At 44.5% G+C, this 14,959-nt stretch overlaps 1 protein-coding gene across 8 annotated transcripts in view; it reads right to left on the bottom strand.

Annotated features, from left to right (window-relative positions):
* Positions 1-14,959, bottom strand: part of NSUN6 (NOP2/Sun RNA methyltransferase 6) — a 154,750-nt gene that overhangs the window by 50,672 nt on the left and 89,119 nt on the right. For all 8 annotated transcript variants that reach the window (XM_029588741.1, XM_029588738.1, XM_029588742.1 and 5 more), the window contains one exon: positions 9,153-9,306. In XM_029588741.1, coding sequence (XP_029444601.1) covers positions 9,153-9,306 — 154 coding nt within the window. The remainder of the gene's footprint in view (positions 1-9,152; positions 9,307-14,959) is intronic.

Here is a 14,959-nt window from a genome sequence, read left to right as displayed (position 1 = left end):
CTCCGTGAAGAAATACTTCCTGACATTGGTTCTGAGTCTTCCTCCCTGGAGCTTCAAATCGTGACCCCTGGTTCTGCTGATTTTTTTCCCAATGGAAAAGGTTTGTCGTTGTCTTTGGATCATTAAAACCTTTCAAGTATCTGAAAGTCTGTATCATATCACCTCTGCTCCTCCTTTCCTCCAGGGTGTACATATTTAGATTCTTCAATCTCTCCTTATAAGTCATTTGATGAAGACCATCCACCTTTTTGGTCAGCCTTCTCTGGATCGCCTCCATCTTGTTTCTGTCTCTTTGGAGATATGGTCTCCAGAACTGAACATAGTACTCCAGGTGAGGCCTCACCAAGGACCTGTACAAGGGGATAATTACTTCCCTTTTCTTATTCGATATTCCTCTCTCTATGCAGCCCAGCATTCTTCTGGCTTTAGCTATCGCCTTGTCACACTGTTTCGCCGACTTCAGATCATTAGACACTATCACCCCAAGGTCTCTCTCCTGCTCCGTGCACATCAGCCTTTCTCCCCCCATCGAATACAGTTCATTCGGATTTCCACTCCTCATATGCATGACTCTGCACTTCTTGGCATTGAATCTCAGCTGCCATATCTTCGACCACTCTTCTAGCTTCCTTAAATCCCGTCTCATTCTCTCCACTCCTTCCAGCGTGTCCACTCTGTTGCAGATCTTAGTGTCATCCGCAAAAAGACAAACCTTACCTTCTATCCCGTCCGCAATGTAGTTCACAAAGATATTGAACAGGACCGGTCCCAACACCGATCCTTGCGATACACTGCTTAAAACCGCTCTCTTCAGAGAGTTCCATTTACCATCAAACATTGTCTTCTGTCTGTCAACCAGTTTGCAATCCAGACCACCACCTCGGCACTCACTCCTGAGCTTCTCATTTTATTCACCAGTCTCCTGTGCGGGACTGTATCAAAATCTTTGCTGAAATCAAAGTAGATGACATCTAGTGTTCTTCCTTGATCCAATTCCTTGGTTCCCAGTCAAAAAAGTCAATCAGATTTGTCTGACAGGATCTTCCCCTGGTGAATCCATGCTGCCTCTGGTCCAGCAATTCTCCCAACTGTAGATAGTTCACTATTCTTTCTTTCAACAGTGACTCCATTACTTTTCCCACCACCGAAGTGAGGCTAACTGGTCTGTAGTTACCAGCCTCTTCTCTGTTCCCACTCTTGTGAAGCGGGACCACCACCGCTCTTCTCCAATCACCTGGCACCACTCGCGTTTCTAGGGATCTATTGAACAGGTCACACAGCGGACCCGCCAGCACATCTCTGAGCTCCCTCAATATCCTGGGATGAACTTCATCAGGCCCCATGGCTTTGTCCACTTTCAATTTCTCCAGCTCTTCCCATACATTTTCTACTGTAAATGGAGTTACATCTACTCCACTCCCCTCCAGTTTCTTGTTAACTAGAGACGGTCCTTCTCCAGGGTCCTCTTTAGTGAACACAGAACTGAAGTATTCGTTTAATCTTTCTGCCATGTCTTCATCTCTCTCCACACATTGATCCTTTCCACCTTTCAATTTCACTATACCACTTTGAACTTTTCTCTTTTCACTGATGTATCTGAAAAATGTTTTGTCACCTCTCTTTACCTCCTTGGCAATCCTCTCTTCCGCTTGACTTTTGCCATCTTAATTTCTTCGTCTCCCTCAGTTCTACCAGATATTCTTCTTTGTGCTCCTCCCTTTGGGATCTTTTATATTTCTTAAACGCTGTTCTTTTATCCTTTATTTTGTCAGCCACCTCCTTTGAGAACCAGATAGGTTTCATTTTTCTTTTGCTTTTCTTTACTTTTCTAACATATAGATTAGTTGCCTTGGTAATTGCTCCTTTTAGATTGGTCCACTGTTGATCCACATCACTCTCGTTCTCCCAGCCTTTTAGTTCTTCCTCCAGGTACTTCCCCATTTCATCAAAGTCCATGTTTTTGAACTGCAAAACTTGGGTCTTTGTGCTTCTTTTCCTTATCCTTTTTGTGATATTAAACCATACCGTTTGATGATCACTGGTGCTGAGGTGGGCGCCCACCTGGACATCAGAGACATCATCTCCATTAGTGAGTACTAAGTCGAGTATAGCTCGTTCTCTTGTGGGTTCCATTACCATTTGTTTGAACAAAGCTACTTGCAGGGCATCCACTATTTCTCTACTATTATTAGATTTTGCAGATGGGATTCTCCAGTCTACATATGGCATATTAAAGTCTCCAACGATCACCACTTCTCACTTCTCCCTTCTTTTGGATGTCTTCAACCAGATCTCTGTCCAGCTCTTCCTTTTGGTTTGGAGGCCTGTAAACCACTCCAATAAAAATGGATGCCCCATCTATTTTTAGGGTGGCCCATAGTGCTTCTTCATTGCCCCATCTTTCTTGTAGCTCAGATGCTTGGATATTGTTTCTGACATAAAGAGCCACTCCTCCCCCTTTCCTATCCTCTCTGTCCTTCCTTAACAAATTATAGCCTGGTATTGCCGTATCCCAGTCATGAGATTCCGTAAACTACGTTTCTGTGACAGCAACAACGTCCAAGTCCGCCTCCACTATTAGGGCTTGCAGATCTGGGATTTTATTGCCCAAACTACGAGCATTTGTGCTCATAGCTTTCCAGTTTTCTTTGTTCAGGATACTGCTGTTCCTGGACTCCTTTTTGTGACCTCTTTAGTTGAGTTTTGTTATCCACTTTTCCCTTTGCATTTGTGCAAGGAAAAAGATTAGTGCCTCTGATGACAGATTCATCCACCACAGTGAGCTTTTTTCTTTGGTTTCTGATCTGGAATTTCTGTATGCATTGGGTTTCTTCTCTCTTTTCAGATAACACTTCAATCTTTTTCTCAAGAACTTCTTCAGTATTTAATACAGAGAAGGCATTTTGTATTTATTGCACTTGATACAGTGTGTGTCTCCAGATCACAGGTCTAATTCTACCAGAGCCCACTGTAATACTGTTTTTTTAGTTCCTTAATGCCCTGCGTGAGTGGAGGGGTAGAGTTGTGGGCTGCACAGCTGTCAATAACGGGTGTCTGTGGGTCACAGGTCTTATCCTACCTGAGCCCACAGTAAATCTCTTTTTCCTTGACTTTTGGATATTCTATGGTAATAGGAAATTAATTCCTGAATGATGTAAAGTGGCTGAGACTTTCTTTATTGAAGCTAATTCAGCTTTAACTTCAGCCAGCTCCTTTTCCAAAGTAGAGAGTTCTGAACAAATGGGCCATGCCTTAAGTTTCCATATGATTACCCTCAATATAAAGGCTCCACAACAGTTGCATTGGATAGTCCTCATTTTGGTAAATTTGATGGATAACTCTTAAGGAATTACCAAATTACCAGCCTATATAGTTGACAAATTATGTATTCAGGCAGATTATATCAGAAACCCAACCCCAGGGGTGGGAGGGAGTTAAACAGTTACCCTTGGTCAAGGTTGCTCTCAGGACCCTGTATCTGCTATTGTGTTTGACAATAGCCTCCCCCAGATTGGCTTACTATGTTAAACGTTTTACTTAGCTGAACACAAGAAGCTTTAGTATTTCCTGTATTTTGGCTGAGCACAGCCCTCAAATGATCTAATTGCCCCCTGCTGGTTCTGTGAGTCTGCTGACCAAGCTGGTTAGAGCAAGGCTGTTTCAGGAATGCTTTCAGTTTTGCTTTAAAATTAACTCCACATCAATGTTTATATCTAGACAAACAGTGATTTTTAATAACAGCTATATGTAGTTATTTTACTCTACCTTCTATTCTTATTAGACACACTAGGGGGTGTTAATTTCTGATCGCTAAAATGTGCGTCCTAGACGCACCTCTTTTTTTTTGCATTGGGAGTGAATAGCTAATAGCCTCATTCACATACATTTGCATGTGATGAGCACTATTAGTTGCACTCCATGTTGGACGTACGTTGTAGAGGCGCTAATCCCCTTATTGCATAAGGGGATTATTTAGCGCCTATACAACCCACGTCCAACTGCGGGTTATACAGTGCGCTGGGCTAAGCTGCACACAGAGCTGCAGGTATACACGATCACCATCTGCTGGAGTCAGAGAAATACTGATGAGCTGCCGGTGGCACACTTGGGATACCAGTGCCTCAAAGCTTTGCTCTCTGACTCCATCTGCTGGTGGGAATGCATAACCCACTGGTCTGGACTGATCTGGGTATGTACAGGAATGACAACTCTCCCAACTCTGTTATGGTCCGCTTAGGTCAGCCCGCTGCTGCTTTCCAACTTCCAGCTTACACAGACGACATTCCTTCCTTTCTTCTGGCAGGCCTCCACTGCCGTTGCTGTTGCTTCCTGGTCACCACACTTAATTCTGTCAGGCAAATGCAGAATTCTGTGTAGGAGAGGAATTCTACACATCTGTGTAGGCAGAATTTCCCCAGGAGTACTATGTTACTAGTTGATGATAGATGCTATTTCCTTCTACCCTGACATGGGCATGCTAAGGTTGTGCTGTACTACCGTATAGGAGGATTGTAAAGGAATTTCCTATGTGTTATTGAGTTGTTTGTTAAAGTTTACGTATGAAATTAAAAAAAAAAAAATTCAGTTTCCTATCTTTTATATGATGGAATTACGGAATACTTTTATAGTTTTAAGTAACAGCTGTAATAAAAATGTTTATATAATTCTTGATTTAGTGGTGGCTATATTTACTTTATTGTTATAGTTATTATATGGGCCTCGCAAAAGTTGATTTGCCAAATGAGCATACAATTATTGTAAACATTTACTACCCTCTCAGAAAATGTTTCCTAAAATACACTTACACTCCAACTGTATTCAATAACACAGGCATAGCAGGTTTTGAATGTGCAGTCACTGAACCTGAGCCACATTTGGTGTCTGCTCAGCTATTCCAGTCCATGTTGCTAGTGATATTTATTTGCAACTTGGTTTAATCTATGCCTAAACTGCAAAGGTCATAATGCAAAAGTTATCTGAGGAAGGAACCTCAGTAGCCCTGAAAGCATTCAGAAGCCTGGCCAATTTATCAACTCTACACTACTACTTTTCTGGTTTTCCTTTAACTAATTTTGCACATAAAAAAACAACAGCACACTATAAGTAAACTGCCAAACGAGACAAATACATTATGCAAAAGAGATACCAAACAGAGAAAATATTTCCAATTTAAATGCAAAATCACTGGGCATCATTCTACAATTTAAAACTGTGAACTGGTTAGTTTATTTTAATTTTTAAAGCTGACATGATATTTGGCATGCTGGGTACTCCATACTCAAAATGTAAATTTGCCCATTTAAAAGCAAACATGATAACATATGAACACCAAAATACGCGGATTTCTCAATAAACCCCAAAGAAATGTTCTCATTTGAGCCTTAATAATAGTTAATTAAACTTGATATGGGGGAGATGAAGTAACTGAGAAGAATCTTTCATGCAAGAATGTTGGCTATTTGGCCGTGTTTGTATGACTGAGTCGTGAAGAAGCTAGACAAAACACACATACATTTTTGAAGGTTTATAAGGTCAAAAGACAATCCACATACTCTGGGCTTTTTCTTTATATTTTTAAACTTATTCTCAGTGGCGTATTGGGGGGAGGGGGGGCAAGACCCCCAGGCGTCCGTCTGTAAGGGGAAAGCTGAAGAAACAAAACAGCGGGACAATGCCCCCTCCCTCCTCCAGAGTCCTTCACTCACTCGCCTATCCTAAAACAGGAGGAGGAGAATGGGGCCATGCAGCTGCTCAGGTGCATCCTCCTTCCTCCCCTGCCAGGGCCTGATTGGTGTGCCACATGGTTCAAAGTACGACACTGGGACCCCGCAGGGGAGGAGGGAGGAGGACGTGCATAGGTATTTATACCTAGGAAGCTGTTGTCAGTAACATAGCCGTAGACTATCGTGCCAGATGTATAACTGAATTGAGAAGAATCTTTCATGCAAGAATGTTGGCTATTTGGCCGTGCTTGTATGACTGAGTCGTGAAGAAGCTAGACAAAAGTTTGTTATCCTTTTGGCCGTGTCAGGTCCCCTGAAGAAGGAATGTTGTTCCGAAGCTCGGCTATGCTGGGAGGAAAATTAATCGGCTAAGTAGACCTGTTTCTACATAAGATTCTTCTAACATTGAATGCTAAGTTCATATTTACAATGAAAAGTTTATATTTACACTTTACTTGAGACTACAGCTTTGACTGATGCATCACTTTTGATGGAGTTTGTGTGTTCCCTCCTCTCCTGCCCCCCCCCCCCCTCCTTACTAATCCACGACAATCTGAAAGTGACTGGAAATCAAAAGTTCCAGGTATAGCAAGGGGAACATTTTTTAGCCTTATTTGTCTTACTTATTGGGTGTTATTTAATGTGTCTACTGTTCTGAAATATTTAATTGATTTTTGGGAAGTGTTTAAAATTAATTTTATCCTTATTATTTATTAGATGCTCTATTCATCATTTGTTGTGAAATATTGATTTTATTAACATGGTTTACTATTATAATGGATTTATATTTCTTGATTTTGTTTTATGATACATGGTGATGTTTCTATTTTTGTATTATTCCAATGCATATTTATTTATTTAAGAATTTTTTTATACCGATATTAGTCGAAACATCATATCGGTTTACAGTGGAACAAAAGAATGGAAAATACAATTAACAGGGGAGGGGGTACAAAGAACAGATAGGAGAAGCATGGAAAGAGCAAAAAAAAACAAAGCGCAGAGGAAACTAGGAAACGAATGCATAGCAATTATAACATAACTATGTACAAACTAAATACAAGGATTGGTAAGTGTCTGAGGGCATGGGGCGCGATTGGGGGGGGGGGGGAGTTCTTAATGGTCCGGAGGGTAGGCTTGTTTGAATAACCAAGTCTTAAGTTGGGATCTGAATTTCAAAGGGCATGATTCAAGCCTGAGGTTGGTCGGGAGAGAGTTCCAGTGCGTGGGCCCGGCAATGGAGAAGGCCCGATCTCTCGTAGATGATAGGTGTGCCTTCTTGAGGGAGGGCAAAAAGAGGGTCCCTTTGTTGGAGGTTCTGGTAGGTCGATTAGGGCATGAGCGACAGAGGGGTTCTTCAAGCCAATCTGAATTATGTGTGAAGATGGCTTTATGGGTAATGGTAAGGGTTTTGAAGAGTATACGTGATGATACTGGGAGCCAGTAAAGGTCTTTGAGAATTGGGGCGATATGGTCATATTTGCGTGCGCCGGAGATGGTTCTGGCTACTGCATTTTGCAGCATTTGGAGGGGTTTTATGGAGGAGTAGGGCAGGCCGAGGAAGAGGGAATTACAGTAGTCCAGTTTGGCAGAGAGTGTGGCTTGGATGACGGTGCAGAAATCACCAGGGTGCAGTAAGGGTTTTAGTTTTTTCATAACATTGAGTTTGTAAAATCCCTCCTTGAGGATTATGTTGATACGTTTCTTAAGGTTCAGTTGTTGGTCGATCTGAACCCCGAGGTTTCTAGCGTAGAGAAGCGATGGAAGGGTGTTGTATGCAGGGTCGTTTGCAAGAGCAGGTTTGATAGGGAAATGTTGGGAGATTTATATGCTCGTAACAGACCTCGGCCGAGGTCTGTTAAGAGCATATACATCTGGCTTTGAGGGGAGAGAGGCTGGGAGGTCTGGGAGGGGAGAGAGGAGAGGGGGCTGGAGAGCAAGATTGCTGAGGTCTGGGAGGGTAGGAGAGTGAGACTTCTACTGCTTCTGTTTCTCTGAGATGGGAAGTGGGAGAATTTGATTTCCTCACCATCATTTTTGGGAAATGTGTATCTGAATATTTCTATATTATTTCTCTGGTGTTATATTGCAGGCAGAGCCTGGCTTTTAGGGTTTCCAGTTCAGCTTTTGTCTCTATGTTTCTCTTTCTAATTTGTTGTCAGTTATTCTGTATTTGGTGAAGGGACATGCAGTAGGGATGTGCATACATCTCATCTGTTTTGGCGGGTACGCGCAGGAAATGAAGAGTATGCATATATATTTAATGAGATACATGCATACTATCCATTTTCCTATGTCTACTAGAAAGTCAATGAGGTATGTGCATACCCACCAAAACAAATGTAATGAATGCACATCCCTAACAGGCAGTATGCTGTAATTTTTTTTTTTTCTCCTAATGGACAGATGTGGAAAAATTGGAAATTTTGGAACAATTTATAAATTTTACATCCCAGTCCTTGACTCTCATTCTTTACCCAGAAGGGGCAATATTGGTGGCCTGTCTGCAGGCAGGGAAGCTTTTGCCCTATAGACTGTTCACAACAGTCTGGCAGTTCATTTCTCTTCTGGGGTTTCTATTCGTGTGACTTTCTTGCTTTTAAGCATTTCTACACAGAGGATTTGGGGAGGGGAGGAGGTGCCAGGGAGGCAACACAAATGCAGTGGCCCCCGGGCGCCGGACCCTTGCTACGCATCTGCTTGTTTTTTTTTAAATTAAAATTATTTCCCCTTTGTTAGGGTAGAGAGATTAGTTTAATAACTGAAAACAAAAATCACATTTGTCCCTCTCAGTGCTGGATTTAAGATGACAGTGCCCACAGGCAGAAGACTTAAGAACAAGGAGTTTCTTCCTTGCTCTCCCTTGGAAAGCAGAAGGAGTCGCCCTGTTTTTGGTTACCTTCAGAATTTGGCACCCAAGGCATATGCCTATGTTGCCTATTCCTAAAACCGGCTTTAGTTCCTATCTAGTGAGCGGGTAGCATAGATAAACCACAGTCAGAATATTCATCACCGTAGCTATTTCCAGCTGGTCTGCCCCTTTTGGCTTTACCAGACATTCTCTCACAGGCACCCCCCATTGAACTTTCTGTCAAGTGTACATTTGAACGACACCCGTGCGGTACCTCTGCTCTTGCTGCACAATGCAATGAATCACATAATTATGCGATGTTGCTGTTCATGGTCTCTCTCAGACTTTTGGTTGTAGAACATCTCATAAATACAAAACACTGGCATGGTTCTGTGATTGAATCACTCATCACAGGTTGATGACTATCTGGTTCTAAGGCATTACCAACATATATGTAGATACCATCCAGTTATCACTATAAACATACAAGAATAAATCCTATCCTGAAAAAGTCAAAACACAAAAGCTGCTGATACACTCAAGCAAAAATAATCCAGTTCTACCTCCTGATGACCTACTTCAACGGACTGCCTGAACTGAAGATTTCACTGCGACTCAGCTCCGCAATCCCATTCCCGACATAAACTTTGGTTCCCCAAAATTCTCTGGCTCCTCTTTTACACTTCCTTTCAACATCAGAGTACACAGAGACCACATCTCCAGCCTTCATAACTAAGGGGAAAAGAAAGAAGTTTTAATTTGAAATGTCTTTGCATGAGAATCTCTCAGCATTTCCAACAAAAATTTCAGGCCGGCCTGGTGGTAGTACTGCACACTGCTGTGCACTGGGACCTGGGTTCCATTCTTGGCTTAAGTCTTCTATTCCCCAGATCAGCAAGAGATGCTGTGAAAGCAGCGCTCACACTACCAGGAGAGGAAGACCCATTCATCACACAATAGCTACGCCCAGTGGCTGGATTTAAGGCCCAGACAGAAGTGTTCCAGAATGGGGCCCTGATCTTAGGATTGTTACAGCAATAACTGGGCTAAGTGAGTTAGAAGGTGACATAAAACAAGGAGGTGAAAGAGTTCCCAAGTAGCTGCGAATGAAGGCTCATGGTGTCAAATTCCAGCCCCAGTTCTGATTAATCTGAAAGCCTAAAAGAACAGGAGAACACTTTCAGGCCCCCCAAAAAAATAAAACAAAAAATAATTGCTTTTGTGGACTTGCTTCCATTCTTCTATTTTAGAGATTAAAGAATTTTAGAGATTGTAAAAACATAAAAGAACAGACTGAAAACTTTTGAGTGAAGTGAAAGGGCTCCTAGATTCATATACTTAGCAGCCCACAATGGTTATACCAGGGGGGTGTGGGTGAAATAATGCATAAAGCAGAGTTGCTTACCTGTATCAGGTGTTCTCGAAGGACAGCAGGATGGCAGTCCTCACACATGGGCGACATCATCATATGGAGCCAGGCCCAGAACTTTGATCTCAAAGATTCTAGAGCATTCAAACATGCCCTAATGAGCATGTGCAGCTGTAATTATCACCCTGCCTCCTAGGCAGAGTCCCTCAGTCCATGATATAGCTAATACATGGAGAAACCAACTCCCCAGGGGAGGTGGGTGGATTTCATGAGGACTGACATCCTGCTTGTCCTCGGAACACACCTGTTACGGGTAAGCAACTCTACTTTTTCCCCCAAGGACAAGTAGGATGGCAGTCCTCATACTTGGGTGATTCCCAAGCTATAGGCTGACCGCAAGGGGCCACACGCGGAACCCCAAAGTGCTGAAAGCACCACCTTTCTCCCATTTGCCTGTGAGGCAGCTGATTCAAACACCTAGATCCCAACACCTTTTCCCACCTAGATCCCAACACCTTTTCCCACCTAGAACCATTGTTCTAGGTGGGAAAAGAGTTGGGATCTACAAAAGTAAAGCAAAGAACAGACTAAAACACAAATACACCGATGCATAGCAGAGGTACCTAAAGCAGGGGCGTGATGCGAAGTCCAGCAAGAAGCATACTTTGCCTCATGGGATTATTACAGTTAAGGTTTTAGATCAGCAGACCCTGATGAGTAATGTAGGTTTAGATCCTTCTGGGTACAGGAAAAGGCCTAAAGAACCAATCAAAAGAAGAATTCTTGGACAAACACCGCACAGTTTCCTTTGGTGACACAAGACAGTCAAAAAACCAACTGGGGCCAGAGAGCCCTCCAGAAAGAAACCATGGACCACTAGCATCTGAAGGACAGAATGCATTTGCAGAAGCACTCTCAATGATTGGCTAATAGTAACAATGGGATGAAAAACCCAAGCAACACTTGGAAGAAGAAGTAGCAACAGCCCTCACACATGGGTGACATCATCCGATTGAGCCCGGCATGGAACTTTGATCTAAAAATTGTAGAGCTTTCAGCATACTCTACTGAACATGTGAAGCTGTAGCTATCACCCTGCCTCTTAGGCAGAGTCTCTCAGTCCATGATATAGCTAATACATGGAGAAACCAACTTCCAGGGGAGGCGGGAGAGTTTTGTCAGGACTGACATCCTGCTGTCCTCGAAGAACACCTGTTACAGGTAAGCAACTCTGCTTTCTCCAAGGACAAGCAGGATAGCAGTCCTCACACATGGGTGAAACCCTAGCTAAAGGCTGCTCAAAACATGTCAAAGCAGGGAACCCCACAGTGCTGAAAGGACCATCTTTTTCCCATTTGCCTGTGAGGCAGCCGACTCAAAAATGGGTCTAGGCTGGAAAAGAGTTAGATTCTACAAAAGAAAACCATAGAACGGACAGAGACACAAATACCCCGATGTGTAGTAGAGGCAACTAAGGCACAGATGTGATGCAAAGTCCAGCAAGAAGCATACTTTGCCTCATAGGACTATTACAGTCAGGGTTTTGGATCAGTGAACCCTGACACGCAAAGAATGTCTAGATCCCCCTGGATATAGGAAAAGGCATAGAGAATCAATCAAGAGAACTCTTGGATGAAGACCGCACAATTTCCTTCTGTGTCACAAGACAACCAAAAAATCAAAGAAAGCCCTGCAGAAAGAAACTGTGGGCCACTAGCATCAGAAGGACAGAATGCCTTTGCAGAAGCATGTCCATTGATTGGCTGATAGGCCCATTGTGCCTATCAGAATTACTTTTGACTAGTGATACCCCCTTATTTTGATGTGTGTTTACAGTGTGTGAGGGTTCTGGAATACGTGGGTTTTCAAGGGCTTATTTTTTTGTGATTAATATCATAGGTCTTTCAACTGCGCCACGGTCTCTTGGATCTTTTCCCCAAAGAGATTATCACCCACACAGGGTAGATCCGCTAACCTGTCTTGGACCTCTGGTCTTAAGTCCGAGGATTTAAGCCAGGCCCATCTTCTTGCACTAATGCCTACTGCAGACACCCTAGAGGCAGTGTCAAAGATATCATACGCAGCGCAGACGCAGACCTTTTTGAGCCAGAGTATGAATTTGAACCTGGAGTTGCTCTGGTAAAGACTCAAAGAAATCCTGGATCCTCTTAAAAAGGTCTCTGTTATACTGGGTCTCTGTTATATTGGGTCATGTATAACTGATAAGAGGCAATGCAAGATATGAGCATCGAGCCATGGAAGACACGCCTGCCAAAAGCATCCAGGGATTTTTGTTCCTTCCCTGGAGGTATGGAGGAATGAGGTTTTGAACGTCGTGCCTTCTTCTGGGCTGATTCAACAACCACAGAGTGATGATCCAACTGTGACTTTTGGAATCCAGGAGCTGACTGCACAAGATAGGTGGCATCTGTCTTACGGTTGACAGGTGGGACCGAACTTGGGTGTTCCCAGTTTCGCTTCAGGAGAACAAGCAGGATTTCATGAATAGGTATAGACATGATTTCCTTAGGAACAACTAGAAATTGGAGTACTTCCAACATTTTGTGCCTAGAGTCCTCTTCTGTCTGAAGTTGAAAAGGAATAGTTTCAGACATTTCCTTGATGAAATTAATAAAAGACAGATCTTCTGGTGGAGAGCGTCGTCTTTCATCTGGGGGAGAGGGCTCTGATGGTAGATCATCTGTATCTTGGGACAAATCATCGGTCCAAGGATCATAGGGCTGATCTCCAGCACCTAGTGGGTCTCCAGCGGGGAGAAATGGTGCTAATCCTGAAGGACCAGGTCTAGGCATCGGTGGCATCGATGGAGGAACAGACAGCATCGAAGGAGGCATCGACGGCATCAATGGAGGCACCAAAGGTGCCGGTGACATTGATGGACAAATCGGTGGTAAAATCCCAGATGGTGGAATGGGTATCGGCGTTTCCTCATCATTCGATGATAATGGAATCAGTGTGGAAGGCATCGGACCCACCGGTGCTCTCGGTTCCAACGGTGGAAGGGCACCGATCAACATCCGGTCTACCCAGTAGCGGTGCGAGCGCTATGGGAATCGGATCAGTGACTGGCTCAGGGACCGGTACCAGCGTCGATGGAGGTTGGAAGCCCTGAAGTGCTTTACTGATGGCCTCTTGGATCATCTGATCCAATTCCTCGCAGAAGCCTGGGGCGTGGAACCCCGGCTCCGGAGTAGGAGGCAGCACTGGCATAGACGGAGGGTCCACTGGTGAAGGTGGAATCGCGGATCCCAGAACCACTGAAGGTGGGGAATGCCTCGGTGACCCGGTCACAGAAGGGGATGGGCCCTTTTCTGGATGGGGCTTCTTTGCCAGTGGCTCTGTCGACACCGATGCCAAGGGCTTGCCTGGATCGGCGGACTGATTGCGCTGACGGTGTTGACGTCTTTCTCAATGATCTCCTCGGTCCTTTTCTTGAGGCAAGGAGGGAATCGACACCTTTGGAATTGTCGACACCGGTCAGGCAGCAGCGGTGTTGACAAGAGGTTGATGGCACCGGCTCAGATGAAGTTGAAGCTATCGATGGAGTCGGGGTTTTCGACTGAAAGAGAAACTCCATTTTCCCTAAACAAGCCTTACAGCCCTTCGGTGTCATTTGGGCACATTTGGTGCAAGTTAGGACATCGTGGTCGGACCCCAAACACATAACACAGACCACACGCACGTCACATTGTTTGAGTACAGTCGGGGCACCGACGAAAACCAGACGCCATGACTCCGTCAAAAAATTTAGCCGCGGTGTGATCGATGGCTGGTAGGCCCTTTCGACCGCGGAGTATGGATATCGATAGAGGGACACCTATGGGGTAAACATTTTTTGACATTTTTGAAAGACGTTCCGTGAGGAAAATTCCTGTCAGGAATCTCAAGAGAGCTCCGTAACCCGCCTGGCTACTACTACGCGGAAAAAAGAAGACTGAAGGGGGACCCCTGCTGGATGCAGAGTCAGTGCATTGCTGGGCATGCCCAGTAGGTGCCAGTCAAAGTTCTAGAAACTTTGACGAAAGTGTTCCGTGACTGGGCTCCATCCTGATGATGTCACCCATATGTGAGGACTAACATCCTGCTCCTCCTGTGAGAAAGACATATCCCTCTTCTGTGGGAGGGAAAAACTCCCAACACTACCCTCCTGGTATCCAGCCCCTAGTAGTTCTACCAGGAACGCGGTCTTAGGTCAGTCTTGTGGCAGTGGCACACAACCTGTTGTGCTCACCAGAGGGAAACACAAACACCCCTACAATAGACAGTAACTGGAGGAATAGTTCCCTCCGCTTTTAAAAGTGCAATGACCAGTACTCATGCAGCGGTACGTCAGCTTGAGAATGGCAGCGCACAAATGTATCCCTTTACTGTGCTTGTGGGTAGAATCCCACGGGGCACAAAGGGACCAAGCACCACCTGTTAGAGTTGGCAGCTGCACACTGCCAAAAAGCAATTCAAGAGTGTGTGATGGGATGCTAACAAGAAGGGTGCCATCACACCCTAAGATACAAAACAAATGAGGAAGTCGATACCTTGATGTGATGATGGCATTCCCACCTCCTCTGGCATGGATGTGCATGGCACCAACAGAGAGAACACACATGCCAGCAACTGAGGCGCTTTGGAAGAGCAGCCCCCCCCCCCCCGGTCGGTGCCGTTTCTCCAGTATATTGAGAGCCTATTGCACTTGATGGTGCCTGCCGACACCTACAGCACAGAAGGGCTCCCAACCCTAGCCAGGGCAATTGACAGTGTGTACAGCGCTGTATAGCCCTTACGGTGTTGAGTACAATCACACACCTCAATAGCATCGAGGACGTCCCAGCACTTTGATGATGTCAAGGGTGACCATGGTGCACAATGGCAGTCCTGGTCATCGACATTTCAAATCTGTGCACTGGCATAGGTGCGAATGAGCAACCAATACCGGGCTCCTGCTCACCCTCAGGAGACTGAACTGCCAGCACTGGAAAGCAAGAGGGGAGGCTACGTTGT

Source organism: Rhinatrema bivittatum, chromosome 2, assembly GCF_901001135.1.
Source record: "Rhinatrema bivittatum chromosome 2, aRhiBiv1.1, whole genome shotgun sequence".
Lineage (NCBI taxonomy): Eukaryota > Metazoa > Chordata > Amphibia > Gymnophiona > Rhinatrematidae > Rhinatrema > Rhinatrema bivittatum.
Note: the sequence above shows the minus strand (reverse complement) of the source record. Positions and strands in the feature narration are given on the sequence as shown.